The sequence below is a fragment of the Malus sylvestris genome, chromosome 10 (assembly GCF_916048215.2).
Source record: "Malus sylvestris chromosome 10, drMalSylv7.2, whole genome shotgun sequence".
NCBI lineage: Eukaryota > Viridiplantae > Streptophyta > Magnoliopsida > Rosales > Rosaceae > Malus > Malus sylvestris.
In genome coordinates, this window is record NC_062269.1 from 2,086,975 (window position 1) to 2,111,786 (window position 24,812).

General features: G+C 36.9%; 2 protein-coding genes and 1 pseudogene across 5 annotated transcripts in view; 2 read left to right on the forward strand and 1 right to left on the reverse strand.

The window, feature by feature from the left end:
* Positions 1-13,911, forward strand: part of LOC126587874 (L-type lectin-domain containing receptor kinase S.6-like) — a 45,232-nt pseudogene extending 31,321 nt beyond the window's left edge.
* The window catches only part of LOC126587864 (TMV resistance protein N-like), a 33,156-nt gene that overhangs the window by 7,057 nt on the left and 1,287 nt on the right, over positions 1-24,812 (reverse strand). For 2 of the 4 annotated variants that reach the window (XM_050252944.1, XM_050252945.1), the window contains exons 2-6: positions 22,012-22,291; positions 18,232-18,797; positions 16,932-18,039; positions 16,561-16,842; positions 15,933-16,242 (exon numbers count right to left, since the gene is read on the reverse strand). In XM_050252944.1, coding sequence (XP_050108901.1) covers positions 15,933-16,242; positions 16,561-16,842; positions 16,932-18,039; positions 18,232-18,797; positions 22,012-22,077 — 2,332 coding nt within the window. In that variant the 5' untranslated portion in view covers positions 22,078-22,291. Of the gene's footprint in view, positions 1-13,483; positions 13,748-14,579; positions 15,141-15,222; positions 16,243-16,560; positions 16,843-16,931; positions 18,040-18,231; positions 18,798-22,011; positions 22,292-24,812 lie in introns of those variants that run through there. The other 2 variants (XR_007611239.1, XM_050252946.1) reach the window with 2 other exon arrangements.
* LOC126587880 (uncharacterized) lies at positions 7,008-9,044 on the forward strand. Its single transcript, XM_050252967.1, has 2 exons — positions 7,008-8,548; positions 8,869-9,044. The coding sequence occupies exons 1-2, from the start codon at positions 7,621-7,623 to the stop codon at positions 8,901-8,903; spliced, it is 963 nt and encodes a 320-aa protein (XP_050108924.1). The 5' UTR covers positions 7,008-7,620; the 3' UTR covers positions 8,904-9,044.

A 24,812-nucleotide genomic window follows, 5' to 3' on the forward strand; every position in this document is an offset into this window, starting at 1 on the left:
ACTTTCCGTTAAAATTCCAAACAATTAATCGTCCCTGGGCGATGCTTGCTTACTGATGGGTTTTTTTGTCTCATTTTGATTGGACTGTTTACTTTGATTGAAGCTAATGTTTTTTTTCGATAAAAAATGGAATTTTAACGAAAAATTTTCGGTATTATTCACTTTAACGAAAAATTACATTTTTACACTAAAAAGTCAATCTTGATACTATTCATTTTACCCTTTATTTTGTTCTTATTGTTAAAACTCAAAGTTTTCAAAACATTTCCATTAGTTTTCCTTAAAAAAAAAAAAAGGTTTCAGTCACGTGATGACTATGTTAAAGGCAGCAAGGAGCCAATATTATAAGGCATTGGATGCTTTTTCTTTCGGTTCCACTTCCCATCACCAAAGAGGAGTCCGGAAAAGAAAGGCAACCTATCCTATGCCTTTCAGTTCCTAAAAAAGAAAGGCAAAAAAATGGAGCAGCATTATAAGGCGTTCGATGCTTTTCTTTTCGTTCCCATTAGCAAAGAGAAAAATAAAGGTTTTGGGCAATTACACATTCATGATATTGGTGCTAATTTTTTGGCTTTTGGGAGAGACGAAATTATGTATTTTCATCTCTTCCATTTTTTCCTTGTTTGAGAGAATTATTGGGTGTATTTAGGATTTGGGATTTGAGAGTTAAAACTTTATTTGTGATCTTCATTAGTCATTAGTAAAATTTCCTTACTATCTTTGTACTGGATGTAGACTTATGTCAAATCAATATAAATCTTTGTGTCACTTTGAATTGTCTGTTTTGTCCAATTTTTTTAATTAATTTATTAGTTTCACATTTGACGCTTTCAAACAACACTTACTACTAAAAGAATGAGCTAAACCATTTAATCAAATTAAACTACAAGTTTGCTGCACAAAACTGCTCATATTGGTTTCATTTGACTGATTTGAAGATTTCATCAGAGGAGTATAAAGATAAACTTTGATTAAAAGGAAGAACAAATACTAATTAATTGATAAAATCAGCAATTAAACATTGGCATCTAGTATCAAGCCAAAGATAAAAGTCGGAAGGGCCTAGCAAGCAGTTCCATCAGCCAACATTTCTACCCAACACCATCACATAAATTAAACTCTCAACAGAAAAAGTTATATGTGAGAAAGAATGAATGAATTACATGAAACGAGAATGTCAAAATAACGATGTAATCAACTTATTACGTATTATCATACCATAAAGTTAAAATTTCTCTAAAAGAAGCAACAAAGAAATCCCATACAAGAGCTATTCACTTTTCAATACTCGTTGAAGAGGAACAGCTGAAGAAAACACGTTAACACATAGACTTTTAAAGTGAAAAGACAAGTATTTTCCACACACAGAAGTGGAAGACTTGACTCCGATTTCCAATACTCGTTCCAAAGTGAAGGGACATTGGTTTTCTGACAAAAAAAAAAAAAAGAAGACTGATTACTGTGAGAAATTTCCAAGAAGCTTCCCCGTTGGAACGTGTTATCTTTCTTCACCTTTTCTCTACTCACCAAAGTGCCCTTTTTTTTATTTATTTTTATTTTTATTTCAGAAAAAAAAAAAAAGAAGACTGATTACTGTGAGAAATTTCCAAGAAGCTTCCCCGTTGGAACGTGTTATCTTTCTTCACCTTTTCTCTACTCACCAAAGTGCCCTTTTTTTTATTTATTTTTATTTTTATTTTTTATCATTCTCACCATAGTGATTGAATGCAAGACTTGTGGAAAAGGATCCGGCTGTGAGAAATCTCCAAGAAGCTTCACCTTTTCTCTGCTCACCAAAGTGATTGGATGCAGGACTTGGGAATTCTAAAGATTCTATGATCGTAACCGTTCATCGTACATCATGCAGTTAAAAATTATTTCAAAATTTAAAATTAAATATAAATAGTACCTAACAAAAACTGACCGCACGATGTACGATGAACGATCCCGATCGCAAGATCGCTAGAATCCACTGGATCCTTTTCTAAGACTTGTGACTTCTCTGCAACTTCCCAACTTTCCCATTTTTCAAGAGGAAAATAATTATGTCACCTACTATGAAACCTGAATCTAGGTTTTTTCACACAAGAGCAGTAGAGGGGTAAATCCAACACGTAAGGCCATTTTAGCAATTGCACAATATTAGCCCCAAAATTAACGTAAGGATTTACCGCTCACATGTTATCCAACAAAAGTTCCTTATTCTTTTATCTAAAACCTGACTATTACATATAAATTAAACAGTCTAAAAATAAATTCTAGTTTCCAATTGTTGTACCAACACCTTGGGTTTGCTGTTCAATAGCTGCAAGATATATAAAGGGGTTAGTAAAGGGGTATGATATCCACACACATTTTTTTACTTCTCACACATCCCTTTAATTTTCGGCAGTCGGATCGGATGAATTGAAGAAGATCAACAGATAGAAATTAACAAAGGATGTGTGAGAAGTAAAAATGGATGTGTAGATAGCATACCCCTTGAGTAAAACTACAGTTAAGTAAGAACATAAACCTCATCATGAATAATTGATCAAACTAAACTAAGTGATACATTAGATGTTAGATTAACCACCGACAAAATTTGAATCCACGTCGTCATGCAAGGACCTAACACTTTTCTACCACTGTAATAATGAGCCACTATCTAATTTAACAAAAATTATCATGTAACACAAAAAAAAAAAAACAAAAAACTAAATGACGCGTAATCATAAACTTCAAGCATAAGAAATTATAAACAATAGTTCCATGAATGCATAATTGTTCCCTCATTCCCAAGGAAATCCCCATACACACGTACTGCCATTACTAAAGTGAAAGGACAAAGATTTTCCACAATAAAAGTGACAGGATGCAAGACTTTCGAGTAAGCTTCCAACTTTCTTACCAGAATATCGAGAAAATATATTTATATCCTTTGTTTTGTTTTGTTTTTTTTGTTTTTGTTTTTTCTTTCTAAAAAGGAAATAAATCTAGGTTTTTTCACACCAGCATTCCAAGGTCAGGTGCTCCTTTTGATGGACTTGGATTGTCTGCCCTCTAATTGTGGTGCCCTCCCCGTGCCCTTTTGTTTTTGTGGTCACGGTTAAGTCACGTCAACATTTTATATTACTATTTCTTTTTGTTTTATTATTTTTATAAAAAAATAATATAAAATATTAACGTGGCTTAACCGTGACCACACAAAACAGGAGGGCACGGGAAGGGCACCGAAATGGAAGGGCAGACAATCCAAGTCCCCTTTTGATATATGTATGTGATCAGCCTGCCCAATGCCTCCAGCTATTAAATATGATTGATATGTTATTAGCATGATCCACTAACATAATGCATAATGATAATTTTCATCAAGCTTAAAATCTTCCCGAGGCAAATAAAATACTCAAAGGTATTCTAACGCAAAAGAATTTATTTTCGATTTTTCATTTTCAAAGAAAACTTGTTTGACAACTACTTTCAGTTTTTAATTTTTAGAGAGATAAAAACTAAAAACTAGTTTCTTGAGCTTTCAAAATTTGTATTTTCAGTTTTTAATTTTAGCTTCTAATCAACACCATGACACAAGAAATCAAGTAACAAAACTAGTAAAAAGTCAACTGAAACAATTACATAAAACGAGAAAGCCAAAATAACGGTGTTTACGTATTGTCGCACCACAAAATTAAAATACAATGCCAAGTGGCAACAAATTTGAGCCACACTGCTATAATGTTGCCGTGCAATGTAAATCTCCCTTAAAGAAGCAACAATGAAATCTCCATGCAATAGCTGTCCACTTTCCAATACTCGTTCAAGAGGAAAAGCTGAAAGGACATGTATTTTCCACATAAACAGTGGAAGACCGACCATGGGAAATTTCCAGGAAGCAAGATTTCTGAGTAAGTTCCAAACTTTCTTCTAAGAAAAGATAATTCATGTCTTACTAAGTTCCCAACTTTATTCTGAGAAAAGATATTCATGTCTCTGTGTTTTTTCAGTGGTGCTAAAGCCACCTACTTATCTTATTTCTTCACCCACTTTCCAATACTCGTTCCAAAGTATTTTCCACAAAAAAGGTTGAAAACTGACAGAAAAAGTTGCCTTTCCTTTAAGAGAAAAATATTTATGTCACCCACTGCGAAACTTCTATATGGGTTTTTTTCACACATCTGTTCGTTAGGTCTGCACTTCTCGAAAGCTTTGGGCCACACATCTCTTCTGGAAAAAGTAGCGATGGTAATTCTGCCTCTCCTGTACTTTAGGGCATGCTAAGCTAGAAAGATGGGCCACAAGCACTAACAATGTTAACGAGTCTGTTGAATATGCTCAGACTTCCCCTGTTATTTAGATAAATCGTCACACAGTAATACCCTGCACTAAATATATCAACCCCAGCAATTAGCAATGTCAAATCTGATCAAACCAGTCAACCAAATAAGAAGTCTTCAATGCAAGCTGCAATGTAAGAGTTGAGTTGAAATGATCCATATATCAAAGAAAATGAGCATTCATAAGAATCATGAAACCTAGGCTAAGTTCCATGGACTCTTAAGTTCCCTCATCTAAACATAGTATAAACACAGCATTTTAGAAACGCAATACAAAAAAATGGATAGAGGGGCTTCTAAATGACTAGATGCAAAACATTTGAGAGAACTTTCAAATGACGCCTTGAAAGTCCTCTGTTGTGTGTCTTTCTACTGCATTTGTAGTGTTTTGGTAGTAACTTTGTAGTGCTTTACTAGTGCATCAGTATTATTCTCGTAATACATTTTTAACAATTAAGTCTAAAGTTTGTTCCTCATTCAAACATAGAACAAAACACCCTGACAACTCTACGTTTTATAAAAAAACACTTAAAGAGCTCAATTGAAAAGAAAGAAAAAACCCTCGTCCATCAACTCGTCATGCTCTAATTGATTTTTAGTTGTGAAATACTTTCTTCATCGTCAAGTCAGTTGGGTAATTTTTTTTTTCTTTTTTTAACTATTGGATTTGAAGTGTTTTTCTTTAAAGATCAAGTACCATCATCTTCCAAGAGAATAAGTGTCAGAAAAAGAACGAATTACTTTCAAAATGAAAACGAAAATATGGCACAACACATGCACCCTGTAGATATGACATAGACTTATACACCAGTATCTGCTTTACACAGTCAAAATCAACAATATTAACATAATGAACCATTTATGAATGCCCTCGTCACTAAAACGCAGCATAACATAGGTCAAATCTACCGCTTTCCCGGTAAAACTGACATCTTTATGACCACAAAACTTTAAAGGAGGAAACCAATCAACAAAGTTCAAATGAACAAGTAAAACAATAGAAGATCAACAAGAAGCCCAGTTTCACTCTATTCTTGAAGTGTTTTTCTCTAAGGATTAAGTAACCTTCATCTTCCAGGAGAATATACTCACTAAATTCGTTATCTATTATAAGTTTCGGAAAAGAACGAATTAGTTTCAGAATGCAAGCGAAACATGGCACAACACAGTTTACACAGTTTCTACTTTACACAGACTTATACACCAGTTTCTACTTCTTTACACAGTCAAAATCAATAAAACTAACATAATGAACCATCGTTGAATGCCGTAGTCACTAAAACGCAGCATAACATATGTCAAATCTACTGCTTTCCCGGTAAAACCGACATCTTTATGGCCACAAAACTTAAAGGAGGAGACCAATCAACAAAGATCAAAAGCTAAAAGCTTTCCGCTTTGCCAATCGCACAAACCCAGATCACCCACCACTTCACTCTAAAAAACTTTACTTCGAAAAACTTCATTTTTCCCTAAAATTCCATAATTCTACTACCTCAAACACCCCACCAGACAGTCCTACTAACTTAACCTAGGCCCATTCAAGTCTAATCACCGGATCCAAACTTTCAAAAAGCAAAATTAAAAAAAAATAAAACAAAATTACAAAATTCAATTGAAAAATTGCAAGAAAATTGAACTCGGAATTGGGCAAGGAAACATACCATAGTTCGCCAGTAGCTCAGGAATCCGACATGCAAGTCGAAGTGATATGAATTGTAATAGCAGTGATTAGCTTAATCACTGTTAAGGGTTAATTAGATTTAATGTAATGTTTATGAGTATTATGTTGTAATTGGGCCAGCTAGTTAAGTTCCGACAAGTTTGTCTCTTGGATAAGATCAGCGACAATGGGGTTTAACCAACACAGGGTTGTCGAGGAAGGGGCATCAGCTAAGGTTTATACAGGGTCTCTGCCCTTTGGTGGAGAAGTGGCAGTGAAAAGGTTTGAGAGGGCTGATGGGATCGCTAGTCTGCATAATCCTTTTACCACGGAGTTTGCAACTATGGTGGGTTGTTTGCGGCACAAGAATCTGATTCAGCTTCATGGGTGGTGCTGTGATGGTAACAAGTTAGTCCTGGTGTACGAGTACATGCCCAACGGAAGCCTCAACAAAGTTCTCCACAAAAGCTTCAATTCAGCAATTGTTCTATCTTGGAAGCACAATTGAAACAAGTTATACCGATGAAGAGTGTAATTTTGGCACTTGTCACAGTAAAGCAAAGCATCTTCGGTACCTTTGTCCCCACACGTTTGACAAACAGTCACCTGCATCTAGTACACCATAACCAACGTTAGCGTTTTTCTTCACTATTTATTAATAAATAGGCACAAAATAACAACAATCGGAAGTCCCACAGCCCAAACCAAATATATACTTGCAAAATACTAACTGCATATAAGAAACCAAACAGAAGAAGCTTAAAGTATAAGGTGATGCGGATGTAAAATATAAATTTCACCCATTCAACCCTTAAATCATATGAACAATCCAAAGTTCCAAAATTAAAAAAACACATGTTTCCATTTGCCCTTAATCTTTGGGTCAGCCAAAAAAGGAGTTACTTCGCAAACCTTGACATTTAGACAAAGGTTACCATTAAAAACATCTATTTAATACCCCCGAATCCAATAACAACTACTACACCAATGAACTAATAAACCCATTTTTATTGTATACGAATTGGAACAGTGGAAGGTGTCAACTAAAAGCAGCCATGAGTATTGGATGGCTAGTGAAGTTAGGCTAGTCAACTTTCTTTATGTAAATTAGGCAAGTTAGGTAAGTTAGGCAAGTTAGGCAAGTTAGGCAAAGTTAGGTCCTATGTCTTCTTTCTTTCCCTATATATATGTCCATCTTGTAATGAGAAATAATCATCTAATATATCAAGAAATTAACTCTATTTTGGCATGGTATCAGAGCCATTCTGATCCAAATAGAGTTTCTATTCTGATTCACTTACTGGCACTACTGCCATCTACCCAATAAGACCTGCTATTCTGCAGGTCTTCTACTTTCATACCAACCCAATCTTACTCTTTTTTTCATTTGGCCATATCTACCAACATTATTACCCATATCCAGCTTGTTGACCATACATATTCCGCTGCATCTTTTCCCATATTCTTCCCATTTGCAGTATCTCTGCAAAACCCAGAAATCTTTCCACAAAAAAAAAAAAATATACTACCCAATACCCCATAAGCCATACCCGTTGGAATCACCCAACAAATTTACCCATAACCTCTGAGGCAGTAATAATGGGTGACTCCAAGACCACTGTTTCAGCTACTGTTACTTAAAGTGATATGTCTCTACATATCACCCCAGACAAGTTGGATGGGTCCAACTATTCCTCATGGTCCCAAAGTGTCCGCATCTACATCACTGGCAGAGGTAAATGGTCTTATGTTAGTGGAACAAAAATGGCACCAGCAGAAGCTGATGCATTGTATGCTATATGGGAGGAAGAGAATGCCATGGTTCAATCTTGGTTACTCAACTCCATGACCAGAGATGTACGGGCCATTTTTCTCCGACTCTCTACTGCAAAAGATGTTTGGGATGCTGTTACCCAAACTTACTCAATTGAAAAAGATGCATCAAAGTTATACGAACTTCGCCGTCAAGCACTGGCGACTCGCCAGAATGGAGAACCTTTATCTGCATATTATGGTAAACTTCAGCAAATATGGCAAGAAATTGATTTCTTGCGTCCTGGAAAATTGAAGTGCGCTGCTGATATTGCTACCCGAGAGACAGAAATTTCGGAAGAAAGATTGTATGATTTTCTGGCTGGTCTTGATCCTCATTTAGATCATGTTCGCAGTCAAGTTTTGACTCAAACAACTCTGCCTTCTGTTCGTGCTGCTTATGCTCTTGTGAATGCTGAAGCAAGTAGGCAAACCATTATGTTGGTTGGCCCACAAGTGGAAGGATCCGCCATGGTAGCTGCTCCGTCTCGATTTCCCCGTGGAGTCTCCAATTCTCGATTAGGTGGATCCAAAACTACTGATACAAGGAAGTGTACTTATTGTGACAAGGATAAGCATACTAGAGACACTTGCTTCAAGCTGCATGGATATCCTGATTGGTGGGTTCAAAAGAAGGAAAATCAAAAGAAAGGCATTGGTGGATCACAAGCACACCTGACACCAACGCCTTCCATACCTCGGGTGGATCGATCTGCTCACTTAGTTTCTCCAACTGCTGCTTCTACTTCCTTAGTCGATGCAGGTAACTTTGGTTTTGCCTTGAACACTACAATTGTTCCTCCCAATAAACCTTGGATCATTGATTCAGGGGCTTCTGACCACATGACCAATAACTCTACATGGTTTGTTTCTCACACTACTCCACCTTTAAATACCGTTAAAGTTGCTAATGGTATTTCTACTCCAGTGCTTGGAGCAGGCTCCATCTCATTAACACCAGGCTTATCTCTCTCATCTGTTTTACATGTTCCTAAACTTTCTCACAATTTGCTTTCCATTGGTAAACTTACAAATCAACTAAACTGTCTTGCCATCTTTTCTCCTACCCATTGTTGGTTTCAGGATATTCGAACGAAAGCATTGATTGGTCATGGTAGAGAGAGGGGAGGTCTATACTACTTGGACTTACCACCAGATTGTGAGAAGACAAGTTACAGTTGTCAAGTGGAGGCCAAACAATTTGAAGCTTCTGAAAAAATTTTGTTATGGCACAAAAGATTGGGACACCCTTCCTTTCAGTACCTACAATATCTATTCCCTTCTTTATTTTCTAAAGTCAAAGTTTCTAATTTCCATTGTGAAACTTGCATTCTTTCTAAAAATCATCGTGTCTCATTTCCTTTAAGTTCCCATAAAAGTAATGTTCCTTTCTCTCTTATTCATTCTGATGTTTGGGGACCATTTCATATTCCTACTTATACTGGTGCTAAATACTTTGTTTCCTTCATTGATGACTGCACTCGAGTTTCTTGGGTATACTTACTAAAAAATAAGAGTGAGGTTATGTCTATTTTTCCAATCTTTCATCAAATGATTCAAACCCAATTTCATGTTAAAATTCAAGTCGTTCGATCTGATAATGGGAAAGAATATTTGAATTATGGACTTGGAACATTTTTTCAACAACACGATATCATTCATCAAACATCATGTCCACATACTCCTCAACAGAACGGTATAGCAGAACGTAAAAATCGTCATCTCTTGGATGTGGCTCGCTCTTTATGTTCTGCTATGCAAGTTCCTAAACGTTTTTGGGGCGATGCCATTCACACAGCTGTTTTTCTTATCAATCGCATGCCATCACGTGTTCTCCAATTTCAAACACCTATCCAAACCCTTTCCCAATATCATTCTCTTCCTTCACTCCTTCATATTCCTCCAAAAGTGTTTGGTTGTGTCTGCTACGTTCACATCCCCATGCAAAATCGGGATAAGTTGGATCCTAGAGCCATCAAATGTGTGTTTATTGGCTATTCTGCTACTCAGAAAGGGTATCGATGTTACTATCCTCCCACTGGGAAATTTTTTGTCTCTATGGATGTTACCTTTCGGGAACACGAGGCATTTTTTTCAAAAGAAGATTTGGCCACTTCTCTTCAGGGGGAGATATGGAGTAAGGAGGAAGAGAAGTTGCCGCTTGACATTGGTGATGAACACTTGTCTGATGTCGGTGATGGTGCAAATTTGCCTAATGATGAGGCACAAGGTGAAAAAATATTGAAGGTGTATGAGAGGACAAGAAAAAAGGGAGATAAAGAAAAAAGGGATGATGAGATAGACCACCCACAGACAGATCCCCACATTGACCAACTCTCTGACCAATCAGCTGCTACTCGTACGAATTATCCTGAGGTAACCACTCATTCTCCCTCTCTTCAGCCTACTATATTTGGTGAGTCCAATCATGAGATTTCATTAAGTGATGATCCAAATGATTCAAATGAACCACATCGTGAGTCTCAGGGTTCTCGTTATCCTATTCGAGAAAATCGAGGGATACCCCCTGTTCGTTATGGTCATTCTTCTACAAAGGGTATTCAATATCCTATATCTAATTTTGTTTCATCTCATCGCTTGTCAGACTCTTATATATCTTTTGCAAACCAATTGTCATCAGTCTCAGTTCCTAATAAGTTACAGGATGCTCTTAAAGATCCAAATTGTCATCAGTCTGCGTTTCTCTCCTGGCGACAAGTTGTTGCTGCCAAAGCTCTCTGCTTCCGATGGCAGCCAACAATCCGTCGCAGCTACTCCCATCAGGTTTGCCCACTCTTTTCCTCTTATTCTACGGTATTTTCTCTAGAAAATTAATCGGAAAATGAGAGGTTTTTTCGTGAAAAAGACGCAGATATGGGTGATAATGAAGGGAGACAAGGAGCTCGTAGGAACTCTGAGGGGTTTCGATGTTTACGTCAACATGGTCCTCTAAGACGTCACTGAATAGTATGATTCACTCTCTCAGTTCTTGTTGCATAATGTAGCCCGAGACCCTAGCATTTGGGGGGTTTTTTTTTACTCGGTTTCTCGACAAGTGTGAATCCTTATTTCTGTGAATGCTTCAACTTTTAGATTTATTAATGGGAAACTTATACAAAGAAGAATACAGTTGGAAGTTAATCAAACAGAATTGTCTTTATTAGTATTTCAGTTAGAAAATTGATCGGGGAAAACAGTTTGTTGGAGAAGTCCGAATCGAGCTCTTACAAGTAAGTAATAGTCAGTACAATCCATCCAACATTAGTAATCTCTTATTGTGATGTCGATTCTCTGGGATCATCCAGAGGGGGGTATGTGAGCCTTCCGGAGCCATCCTCGGTGTTAAAAGAATCGTTCATCACTGTGAAATTCGATACCAGGTTTGATCCTATGGTTGCTGACATCAATGGTTACCACATTGGTATTGATGTGAACACGGTTGTGCGTGTTGCCTGTGTTGATGTTGTTTCAAGAGGAATTGATTTGACAAGTGGGTGGGAGATTACTGCTTGATTGAGTACAGAGATGCTGTCAAGATGATTCGGTTGGGTGGGATACTCATCAACTAGGCCTCCAACGCCTCTTCTTGTTGCTCAGATTGACCTCTCCAACCAGTTCAAGGAGTTCATGCGTGTCGGTTTCTCTGCCTGGAATGGGCAGGGCTCTTCAATTCACATTGTTGACAGGTGGAGATTCAAGACTTTCGGATCTCTCCAACCGGGATTACTACGGATGCTTTTGAAGAAGGGGACTGCTTCACGTGCTCTTCACCAGAAGATCCAAGTACCAAACGTAGCCCAGAAAATCCAGTAATCTCTTATTATGATGTCGATTCTCTGGGATCATCCAGGAGGGGGTATGTGAGCTTTCCGGAGCCATCCTCGGTGTCGAAAGAATCATTCATCGCTATGAAATCCGATACCAGGTTTGATCCTTGGTTGCTGACATCAATGGTTACCACATTGGTATTGATGTGAACACCGTTGTGTATGTTGCTTGTGTTGGTGTTGTTTAAGAGGAATTGATTTGACAAGTGGGAGGGAGATTACTGTTTGATTGAGTACAGAGATGCTGTCCAGATGATTCGGGTTTGGGGTCAGATACTCGTCAACTAGGCCTCCAATGCCTCTTCTTGTTGCTCAAATTGACCTGTCCAACCAGTTCAAGTAGTTCATGCGTGTCGGTTTCTCTGCCTCAAATGGGCAGGGCTTAAAAGTTCTGACAAGTTTGTCTCTTGCGGATATAAGATCAGCTACAATGGGGTTTAACCGAAACAGGGTATTGGGGAAGGGGCATCGGCTAAGGTTTATAAAGGGTCTCTGCACTCTTGTTGGAGAAGTGGCAATAAAAAGGTTTGAGAGGGCTGATGGGATTGGTAGTCTGCATCATCCTTTTGCCACGGAGTTTGCAACTATGGTGGGTTGTTTGCGGCAGAAGAATCTGATTCAGCCTCATGGGTGGTGCTGTGAGGGTAATGAGTTAGTCCTGGTGTACGAGTACATTGCCCAACGGAAGCCTCAACAAAGTTCTCCACGAAAGCTTCAATTCAGCAGTTGTCCTATCTTGGAAGCAAAGACTTGATATAGTTCTCGGAGTCGCTTTTCCTCTTGCATATCTTCACGAGGAGTGTGAGAGGCAAATAATTCACAGAGATGTTAAAACTTGCAACATAATGCTCGATGCAGATTTTAACACCAAACTAGGGGATTTTGGTCTAGCAGAAGATTGAGCACAGTTCCATCATTGCAAGAGAAGCAACTATACCAGCTGGAACAATGGGATATCTTGCTCCGGAATACGTTTATTCAGGTGTTCTAACAGTAAAAACTGACGTTTACAGCTTTGGTGTGGTGGTGTTAGAGGTAGCAACGGGAAGAAAGCTGGTGGAGGATGATGGAACAGTGGTTTCTGATTAGGTTTGAAGCATGTGGGAAAAGGGAAAACTGATTGAAGCTGCTGATCTGAGGTTGATGGGGAAGTTTGATATGGTAGAAATGGAGAGGATGCTGATGACTGGACTTGCTTGTGTGCACCCAAACCATGTGAAGAGGGCAACGGTGAAGGAAGCTGCCACCAGGAAAACTAAGGGTAAGCCTTCGCCCTGTTTTCCTGATGACTCTGAAGAAATCCCGTTTTGCTGTGGTGTTCGGCCAAGTCTCGAACTTGATGATGTACAATATTTGACTCCGAAGAGCCACTTTGGCAAGGATTAGTTGCTCGTAACAGATCAAGTAACCTCATAATTAGTAGGATTTCAGTGCAGTTTATAATAGAGAAACTAGGAGCTCGTTGTTGACTGGGGAACTGGAGGAACCCCTCAGGTGCTTCAGTTAATTTGCAGATTTTGTAGTCTGAAATGTGTTTGATGTCTTATAGTAATGAAATGCTCAGTGTTTCCTTGTCTGTTTTATCATGATTGACATGGTCTCAAGCATTTTGTTATTAGCTGACGGACTTAATTATTCAAATGATGTTCGGAAGACTAAGTTTTGTGTTTCATCCAAATATTCCTTTTGAATTTTGTACCTGGTACAGCAGCTACATAAGATTGGCATGTTCTCAAATTCACTGACTAGATGTATACTGATTTACAGGTTTGTCTGGTTTTTGCGGAAGGGCCTTTTGGAAACTGAACAGAAGAAGTATTGCTGTTTCTGGACTGCACAAGCAGTTTCCATTAGTTAAAGAAACAAGCGGAAACAAGTCAATTCTTCCTTTCTATAAATATTTGAAATTCAAGTCCCTGGTGTTAACATTAAAGGTGTTTTCAGAAAATGAACCTCAAGATTAGCAATGACATCAGGCAAGATAAATCACATTGGTGATCAGAAACTTGTGGTTCATTCTTGTACAAGGAAGAAACATAGAGGCCAACTGAACGGCGCTAGGATAGTTCTCGTACTTTAAGTCCGGCTCCTCCAATTCTTCCCAAGCTTATGATGGGGACTGGTTTTACAGTGAACTGAAATGAAATTCAGAAATGAAAAACTCTTTGTTAGTGTTAGATGTCAGTGTTAGATTTCTGTATTATAATATTTTAGATTTTGCAAGGAAGAAGAATTTGGAATTGGATTAGTTATTGGCACATTACAAGCTCAATATCAAATACTAAGGGCTGGTTTGGTATTGCTGTGCTTTGAAAAAAAGCTGCTGTGAGAATAAGCGGCTGTGCTGTGAAAATAAGCGGCTGTGAAATAAATCAGCAGAGTGTTTGGTAAACTTTTTTATAAAAGTGCTTTTGGAAAAAAAAGCAGTCTAATAGTGAGTCTTTTCATTAAAGAAGCACTGTAGCTCCGTGTGCTTTGAAAAAAAACCAGTTTTCCAAAGCTACAAATAGCAGTTTCAGCTTTTTCCTTTGATTTCAGCTTATTCTCACAGCAGCTTCCAAAATAAGCCTTTTTTTTTCAGTTTACCAAACACCTAAAACCCTCACAGCTTTTTTTCATGGGTGCTTTTTTTTAAGCACCTCACTCCCAAACTAGGTCTAAATCAATCTTCTTAGGGAATTGTTATTGGAACTCTAAAAATCTTATTTTACGCTCTAAACTTTCTATAAGTAGAAAGAAAAATATACTTAAGATTCACAAAGAGTGTAAAATGAGATTTTTTTAGTGCTAATAACAGTTCCCTCTCCTTAATGCAATCTGCAAAAGTGTTTATACATAACATTCTTATCCACTCGCCTTTCAATAAATATGGCCATCTTAATATATATAGCTTGTGGGATTCGAGTTCATTGACTAAAATATTTTTAAAGACAATTAAGCTGGTGGGATAAAGCGACGGTGACTTACCTGCATTTATTATAGGATGGTGACTAATAATGCCTTTTGCAGATTTGTTTTGTGTCGTTGATGCTAGCACTTCCAGGTCCACTTGAAGTTGCCTCGTCACGATATTCACGTGTTCATTTCAGGATTTTGAGTTTGGTTGAGTTCTTCCAAATCTTGCTTGTACAACAAACGAGCCCCACATTTTTTCACATTATTCACTAATGCTTTTGCTTCATCCCTTCTAAAACTACCATCAAAGTAAGTTAAGAAAGAAAAAAATTCATCAAGACAGTCTTGACGAAGCAAATAGAATACCCAAAGGTGTTCTGACTCGAGAGACGTTATTCTTTTGGTCAAAATCCTAGGGCTAACATCAGGTAAACACTCAATTTCGAAATAATCATAACGAAGCTTAACATCTTGAAAAACAACACAAAAGGCAATCCCCAGCCAGTTGGTACATGATGGTGGAGGAAGCTCCACATTTAGTGAATGTCCCACACTCTGATTACTGAACCACTCTGGAATTTCACTTCCAGGGCATACCATACCTCTCAAATATTTTTTTGAGATTCCCTGTGGCTGAAGAAAGATCAATTATTTAGAGAGAGAGAGAGAGAAAAAAAAAGAGGGAGAGAGAGAGAGAGAGAGAGAGAGAGAGTACCTCTTGATTAGTGGCAAATTTTAGAATCCCTGAGAGTATCCAGCCTCCATCTTGAACCAATGCAATGCAATTCAGGCAAGTGAAACTAAAATCATACAAATTGGCGAATCTGCTGTTCAACTTGGATGGATCTGACAAACTTCGCAAGGAAGTACAATTGTCTACATCTACATGTAATTTGCTATTAGATGGAAGAGGAGGCAATTTTTGAAGGCTTTTGCACCTCTCCAGATCAAGATACGAAAGCTTAGAAAGGCGTCTAATGCTTTCAGGTAGACTGACGAAATTATTTCCACTAAGATCCAATCTTTCCAGAAAGGACAAGCAGCCAATATCATCGGGGATATCTCCTTCACAGAGTTTACAATCTTTTAGAGATAACTCTGTTAACTCTGTCAAAGAGCATAAACTATTTAGAGAAGACAACACCAAATCCAAACAAGGAGGATCAGGACGACTCTTTCCAAGTCCTAGTAAGCGGAGAAGGCCCCACCCCTCCCTTGCTTTAGCATCCGATCCGTTACATAAGTTATCCATGTCTCCTGGGAGTTTGTCAATTTTTGAGCATCCTTGCATTCGGAGTCTTCTAAGAGACTTCAAATTACAAATAGTCGTCGGAAGGTTCAAGAGATATGAGCAACCAACTAGACACAACTCCTGAAGGCCAACCAAATGCCCAATTGAAGGTATTTTCTCTATCGGAGTCGCACTTAAGTCAATCGAGGACACATTCTTCATCTGCTCCCCAAATTCTGGAATCTTTTTCACATCTGAGTTGCTAAGACTTAAAAATTCAAGAGAATCCATTTTAAGCTCACTTGGGAGGCTCTCAAGTTTTGAGCAGCATTCAAAATTCAAAAGTTCAAGTTTTTTAAGATGTGCAATAGACGGGTGTATCTCAACTAAATTGAAACAACCTCGAAGATTCAACTTCACAAGATTTGGAACACCACTGAAATCCGGGGTACTCTTCAATTTACCTGAGTTGCTAAGATCGATCCATCTCAAGTTGGGCAAGTCCTGTACAACATCGATAAGATTAAGATCATATAAATAAATAAATGATTATTTTGTATATTAAATAGCATTTATTCAAGGATGAATAATAATTAAGTACTCACTAGTGAGTACTCTATATGCTCATTTTTGTTTTGGTTCGTGTTCTTTATTTTTAAAGCCCCAAGAAAAATTAAATAGCATGTCCATTATTTTTGAAAATAATAAAATATACTTGTCCAAAAAGTGAGTACTGATTAGTCACTACCCAAGTGGTATCATTTTATTCATCACTACTCTCATCACTTTTTTTTTTTTTAATGGTAAAAATACTACTCTTACCACTTTTCCCTCCCATAACCGAACAAGACTGCTTCCATACATGTGAAGTTCAGTAAGGTGGCGCATGTGAAAGTTGGTTGGAAGAAAATTAGAAGGATATTGAAACCACCATATATATCTCAATGAACACGGAAGAAATTTAGGGCCTGAAGAAAAGATCGAACTCAAATTATCGACTATCAAAATCCTCAGTCTATCCATCTTAGAGAAGGCTTCCCAATTCCACTCGACCACTGCATATCTAGGCAAGGTTAACGATATGACTTCAATTGCACTCAAATCCTGACAATTAAGGAAAAAGGACAAATTAATTTCACATTCAAGTATAATAGTGTCAAAAGTTCTTTCAAACTTGGTATTTAACTTCTTACCATATTGGTCCTGAATACATGAGAAATGTCATCATAGAGCCACAACCTACTGCGTAGACCAGGCTCCTTAGACTTGTGGCCAATAATTGTCCATGCCATTTCTTCTATCAAATCATGCATCCGTATGCATTTTTGGTGATCTTGATAGAGGAGAAATCTCTCAATTAGTACATCTATCACAATATGGCTAGAGATTCCAAAAGAATTAGACCTATCTAGACTTTCAATTACTTGCTTCCTGTAATACCCTTTGTAGAAACATGCAACATCGAGAAAAATGCTCTTCTCCCACTCTTCTAGTCCATCATAACTTATTTTAAGTTTATCAAAAATAGCTGGATTAGGAATTTTTGATAGATTATCCCGTACACTATGCCAAGCATCTAGCCCTCTCTTAAACAAAGCCGACCCCAAAGTTTCAAGAGCTAATGGAAGGCCTCCAGCATGATTAATGAAATACTTAGACAGTTCCAAAAAAACTTCCTCGGGTTGGTCTTTTTTAAAGGCATGCAAGCTAAAGAGCTTAAGTGCTTCAGCATCATTCAACCCCTCCACCTTATATGATGTTGCAATATCATGTTGGACTAGCAGACGTTGATTCCTAGTTGTAACGATAATTCTACTCCCCATGCCAAACCAACCTTGATTTCCAGCCAACACTTGGAGTTGCTTTAATTCATCCACGTCATCAAGTACAAGAAGAACCTTTTTATTGTGTAAGAACTTCTCAGTGAGAACACTTGCGCGCTCTTCATCCCAAATTTCTTCGGTCCTTTCCTTCAAGAGCGAGGAAAGAAGTCTTTTTGCAAGATCAACTATACCATTTTTTGCACAAGCCTCTCTAACATTGGCAAGAAAAAAATGAACTTCAAAATGATGGCAGATTTTATCATAAACTAGCTTAGCAAGGGTTGTCTTGCCTATGCCACCCATCCCCGTTATCCCAATAAAGCGAACATCATTGGCATCATGAGCTAATAGCAAACATAGTTGCTCGAGTGAATAATCAGTTCCAACTAACTTCCGTGAGGAATCTGATGGCATGAATGTAGCTTGCACTTTCCGCCAGACACTGTGGACGATTGTTTCGATAAGCTCTCTTTCAGATCTACGAGGAAGAAAAGTAAAATAAGCAATCAATGGAAGATAAACAAAACATTCGTACTTTTCATCTCCCTGCTGGGAGTGGAGCTTTTGCATTTGTGGCTCCTCTGTTTTACTCCTTGTTGTTAATGAAGTCCAACTTTACAAAAAAAAAAAAAAAAAAGATATGGGAAATTAATTGTCCGTGCATGCTTACTTAAAATTCTTCAAATGCCACCCAGAAAATTTGGATATATTTGTCAAATCAGCTCTCCACTGGGTCACCTTCTTTTTGTCTTCAGTAGTGATGAACTTTTCTTCATGATCCGCGAAGGCTTTGGCAAAACATCCCCGTTGGTTTCCAACGTCAGATGGATCTATCTCATAAAAGACCGGCAGAACTGAGTTCCTGCCTTCCATGCATTGAAGAATAGTTGTGAGTTCGTCTAAGCACCATTTGGAAGAAGCATAGTTTGGTGAGAGAACAACAATTGCTATATGCGATTCTTTGATCGCACTTGGGAGCTCAAGAGGAATATTTGTTCCTTCTTCAAGCTCTCGATCGTCAAAGAAAGTTGTAAATCCATGGCACTTGCACAATTCATGGTATAGATGGGATACAAAACCCTTGCGGGTGTCTACACCCCTGAAACTCAAAAACACATCATACTTCCATCGAGGAGCTGATTCACTTGAATAAAAAGATGCAGGGGCTCTTTGGGTGTTCAAAGTCAATGCCAACGGAAAACACAGTTGCTGTAAATCGGGTACTGCAAACAATAACTGAATGAACAAGCATAATGATAGAAGATCAATGTTTTAAAATTTAAAAAAAAATTGAAGTGATATTAAACAATTAGCAATACTCGCTCTAAAAAATCCATACTCTCGAGTACCCTAAAAATTAAGTGATATTACTGTAAATCTCATACTCTCGAGTACTCTAAAAATTCCAAACAATTGGTAATGGTCCCCCAAAAAAAAAAAACGGAGAAGCTATAGTTAGAAACTATTGAACAATTAGCAATACTCACTCGCTCTCTCTTTTGTATAAAGTGAAATTAAGAGAGGAAATGGCTTTGATTAATTTCACTTTCAAGTTTTGATCACACTAACCAACGGTTAAACGATCTTTGTTTGATCGCTTTGGTCAAGGAAAAGTACTAAAAAAAGAGCAAAACCATTTAATCAAACTCAACTACAAGTTCGTTGCATCATATTGGTTTCATTTGACTGATTTGAATGTTCATCGCATAACTAAAAAGATAAACTTCAATTAAAAGGGAAAAATAATCACTAATTTAGTGAGAAAATGGGTTCGGCAAACAAATGAACAAGTGAAACAAAAATGAGCAGTTAAAAAGAAAATAGAAAGTTTAAATCTTGTTTTCGTAATTGAAATTGTATATTAAGCAAAAGAGATTAAGGACTCAGAGAATTACCAGAAAAACAAAATACAGGATCAACACAAGCTTGCGCAGGCAGAGAGAAGTGACAAATGGCAAGGAAAGAAGCAGAAAAATCGCACTGAAAATTCTCGCAACAAAGTTGTAGGAATAGAGGAAATTCACAGAGGTAGGAAAGGAAATAAATGGGAGGGAGATGGACAATTGAGTGCTTATACTGGTAGTGGAGGTGGTGAGGACCACACGGTTCAGTGTAGGTCAGATGATGACTTATTTCTTTGATTAGTATGACTGTTTACCTAAAGAGGAGTAAAAGAACCAAAATTTTAAGGTGATTTATGGTAAATTATTTAACGGTTAAAATATTTTGAGTATCTCATACTCTCGAGTACTGTTAAAATTCCAAACAATTACTAATGGTCCAAAAAAAAAAAACAGAGAAGCTAAGAAATGGTTAAACGATCTCTGTTTGATCACTTCAACCGATGCTTACTGTTAGATTTAGTGGCTCATTCCGATTGTGCTGTTTATTTTGGCTCAAGCCTATTGATTGGCTGTTTTAATAGCTCCATGTGAAAGCCACGTGACGACTAAGTTAAAGGCAGAAAGCAGCCAATATTAGAAGGCATTGGATGCTTTTCTTTTGGTTGCATCACCAAAAAGAAAAAGAAAGGCAACCTATGCCTTTCGGTTCCTAAAAAACAGAGAGAGGCAGGAAAAAAAAAAAAAAAAGGAGCTTTTCTTTTGGTTCCCATTAGCAAAAGAGAAAATGAAAGGTTTTGGGCAATTATACATTCAAGATATTGGTGCTACATTTTATGGTTTTTGGGAGAGATGTATTTTCATCTTGTCCATTTATTCTTTATTTGAGAGAACTACTAGGTGTATTTGGGATTTGAGGTTTGAGACTTAAAACTCTATTTGTAATTTCTATTGATTATTACTGAAATTTTCTGGCCGTTTCTGCATTGGAGGTAGGCTTATGCCAAATTAGTATAAATCTTTGTGTTACTTTGAATTGTTTGTTTTGTCATTTTTTTTTGTATTAATTTATTGATTTCATATTTGACGCACAACACTTACTACTAAAAAAATGAGCTAAACCATTTAATCAAATTAAACTACGAGTCCAGTGCATGAAACTGCTCATATTGGTTTCATTAGACTGATTTGAATGTTTCATCACATAAGGATTAAACTTGGATTAAAAGGAAGAACAAAAACTAATTTAGTGAGAACATCAGCAAACAAACATTGACATCCAGTATCAAGCCAAAGATAAGTTGGAAGGGCCTAGCAAGCAGCTCCATCAGCCAACATTTCTAATCAACACCGTCACACAAGCCATCAAGTAACAAAACAAATTAAACTCTCAAGTCTCAACAGAAAACGTTATATGTGGGAAAGAAAGAATGAATTACATGAAATGAAAACGTTAAGGCAACGGTGTAATCAACATATTACGTATTGTCACGCCACAAAGTTAAAATATCTCTCAAACCAGCAACATGGAAATCGCAGGAGCTGTCCACTTTCCAATACTCGTTGAAGAGAAAAAGCTGAAAGGAACACGTTAACACATGGACTCCTAAGGAAGACTGACTGTGATTTCCAATACTCATTCCAAAGTGAAAGGACAAGTATTTTCCACACAAAAATTTTCATAAGGATTTGACGTAACTGAGGAATGCCGACTGTCGACTACCTGATCGGTACACAAAATGGTACACCACGCGTCACTATATAAATGGTAGAATATATATGCTAAAAAGTTAATAACTTAAAAAATAAAATTTTCCACTTCTATAAAAACAAATGTTGTACCGCTTATGTTATTGTCACAATGACAAATTTCTCGTTCACGAGGTTTACAATCTTCACGAAGCAGATAAATTACTCAAAGGTGTTCTGACACAAGAGACTCTATTTCGGTTTTTAATTTTCAAAGAAAACTTGTTTGACAACTCCTAATTTTTAGTTTTTAAAGAAATGAAAACTAAAAACTGGTTTCTTGAGCTTTCAAAATTTATATTTTCGGTTTTTAATTTTAGTTTCTAATCAACACCATGACACAAGCCATCAAGTAACAAAACCAATAAAAAGTCAACTGAAAACGTTATATGTCAAAAAGAACAATGAATTACATGAAATGAGAATGCCAAAGTAGCCGTGGTCAACCTATTGCGTGTTGTCACGCCACAAAATTAAAATATACAATGTGAGGTGGCAACAAATTTGAGCCCAACCGCTGTAATGTTTCCGTGCAATGTAAATCCCCCTCAAAGAAGCAAAGGAAATCCTCATGCAAGAGCTCTCTAGTTTCCAATACTCGTTCAAGAGGAAAAGCTGAAAGGACAAGTATTTTCCACAAAACAAGTGGAAGACCGACAATGGGAAATTTCCAAGAAACAAAGATTTTTGAGCAAGTTCCCAACTTTCTTCTAATAAAAGATATTCATGTCTCTTTGTTTGTTCAGTGATGCCAAAGCCACCTAGTTATCTTATTTCTTCACTTACTTTCAAATACTCGTTCCAAAGTATTTTCCACAAAAAAAAAAAAAAAAGTGGAAGACTGACAATGAGAAAGTTACCTTGCTGGGACACGTTATCTTTCTTTGCCTTTTCTTTAAGAGGAAACTATTTATGGCACCCACCATGAAACTTCTATATAGGTTTTTTCACACATCTTTTTGTTAGGTCCGCACTTCTCCAAAGCTTTGGGCCACACATCTGTTCTATTAATCAGACCTGGAAAAAGCAGCAACGGTAGCAATTCTGCCTCCTCACGTACTTTAGGACAGGCTAAGCTAGAAAGATGGGTTACAAGTCCACTTACAATGTTGAGCCTTTGTTGAATATGTTGCGACTTCCCTGTCATTTAGACAACCCATCTCACAGTTACACCATGCGCTAAATATATCACCCCCAGCAATTAGCAATATCAAATCTGATAAAACCAGTCAACCAACTGAGAAGTCTTTAATGCAAGCTGCAATGTAAGAGTTGAGTTGAAATGGTCCATACATCAAAGAAAAGGAGTATTCATAAGAATCATGAAACCTAGGCTAAGTTCCATGGACTCTTAAGGTCTCTCATCCAAACATAGTATAAACACTGGATTTGGATGATGGTATTTAGAGTTCCATGAAACCTAGGCTACACCTTTCAGAAACGCACTACAAAAAATAAAATAAAGTTAGATAAAAAGGCTTCAAAATGACTAGATGCAAAAACATTTGAGAGAACTTTCAAATGACACCTTAAAATTTCTTTGTTTGTTGCGTGTCTTTCTACTGCATTGTAGTGTTTTAGTAGTAACTTTGTAGTGATTTAGTAGTTCATCAGTAGTGTTCTTGTAGTGCATTTTTAACAATTACGTCTAAAGTTTGTCCCTCATTCAAACATAGAACAAAACACCCGACAACTCTAAGTTTTATACAAAAACACTTCAAGAGCTCAATTGAAGGGAAAAAAAAACCTCGTCTATCTACTTGTCATGCTCTAATTGATTCTTAGTTGTGAAATACTTTCTCCATCATCAAGTCAGTTGGGTCATTTTTTTTTTCTTTTTTAACTATTGGATTTGAAGTGTTTTTCTTTAAAGATCAAGTACCATCATCTTCCAGGAGAATAAGTTTCGGAAAAGAACGAATTACTTTCAAAATGAGTGCAAAAGTATGGTACAGCACATGCGCACTGCAGATATGACATAGACTTATACACTAGTATCTACTTCTTTACACAATTAAAATCAACAAAATTTACATAATGAATCCATTATGAATGCCTTCGTCACTAAAACACAGCATAACATATGTCAAATCTACTGCTTTCCCGATAAAACCGACATCTTTATGGCCACAACACTTAAAGGAGGAGACCAGTCAACAAAGTTCAAAAGATAAAAGAGGACATCACCAAATTAAGCACGGCAAAATATGGACACTAATGGTAAAAAACGGTGATTCTCAGACACCTGCAAATATAATGCATGTTATGCAATTTAACTGGGGAATGTACTACTATTAAGAATAGCCAAAAGTGATACATTAGGACCACTAAAGTATAGGCAGGTATATTGTAATCCGATTAACCATCATTCTCCGAAATCTTCACTCTTCATGCATACCAGTGCTTATAGAGACATTACATGATATAAAAGTCTAAAACTCATGATTTTCTTCTATATATTATTATTACCGAAGCTATAAAAATTTCAGTAGTGCAACAACAAGATTAAAAAAATGTATGAATCACTAAACACGAGAAACCCTGATGATACATCGTTCATTATATTAGAGAAATCCGATAAACCATCAATCTTTGAAATCTTCACTCTTCATGCATACCAGTGCTCATGGAGACATTATATGATTTCTTCCATATATTACTGAAGCTTTAAATAAATTCAGTAGTGCAACAACATGATTAGAAAATCGTATGAATCACTAAACTTGACATCTTTCATCATATTATATAATCCTCTCACAAAAGGATGAAAACAGGAAAAGTGAGAAAAGGAGAAGCTATCTTAATTTATTATTTATACTTAAAAGAACTTAGGTTAGCAGATTTTGATACTGGATGGCTTCGACAGCAAAAAAGAGTTAAAATATCTATATTTAAAATACAAGCATTATTTCCAATTGATTAACCCTCTCAGGCGAGATCCGCACGAATATAATGGACAGAGAAAACAAAAATCCAATTTATAAAGTGCTCTAAAGCTGCTTAATAAATGCACGAACAGAGACAATCCAATAGCATCATAATTTCTTTTGTCTTTTGATGACTTATAGCATCACCATATATGTAGGGAACAAAAAGACATAAATGAAAGTTACAAGTTTACTAAGTAAGAAAAACACATATTGGTTCACAGTTGCCTACTGAGTACTATGGTTCTTTGCTTTTTACAACATTGGGCTTGACTGGTTTCTACATTGTACTTCTTTTACTTTTTAAGTCTTTGTTTCTCATTAAAAAAACAGAGAGAGAATGAGAGAGAGTAAAAGTATTCTGATTCTGGTTGATAAACATGGTAGGAGTAGGCATATGAAATATAAAATATGGATTAACAAACAGTAATGAAAATAATAGCTTACAATGGAAAGCAAGGCTCACAGTACAGTGATCTCTAAACACTCGAAACACTGGAGGTATTACAAGGGAGTTTTGAGTATGGTGGTTTGCATAGAAATACCCTAACCCTGTGTTTGGGTGAGGACTTTCAAAGTATGGAGCTACTCAACACTGCAAATCTACTTCTAAAGCACTAGAAATGCACTACAAAAGACTAAACAAGGGATTTTCAAAATGACATTTGGAAGATTTGAAAATTCTATCAAACTTATTGCATCTAGTCATTTTCAAGTCCATTGTTGTAAAGAAC

Bases quoted from the DNA above. Each gene is read 5' to 3' on its own strand.
- LOC126587880 (XM_050252967.1), top strand. From the start codon at position 7,621: ATGTCTCTACATATCACCCCAGACAAGTTGGATGGGTCCAACTATTCC. The intron at 8,549-8,868 runs GTAACTTTGGTT...TGTTGGTTTCAG, and splicing joins TACTTCCTTAGTCGATGCAG to GATATTCGAACGAAAGCATT.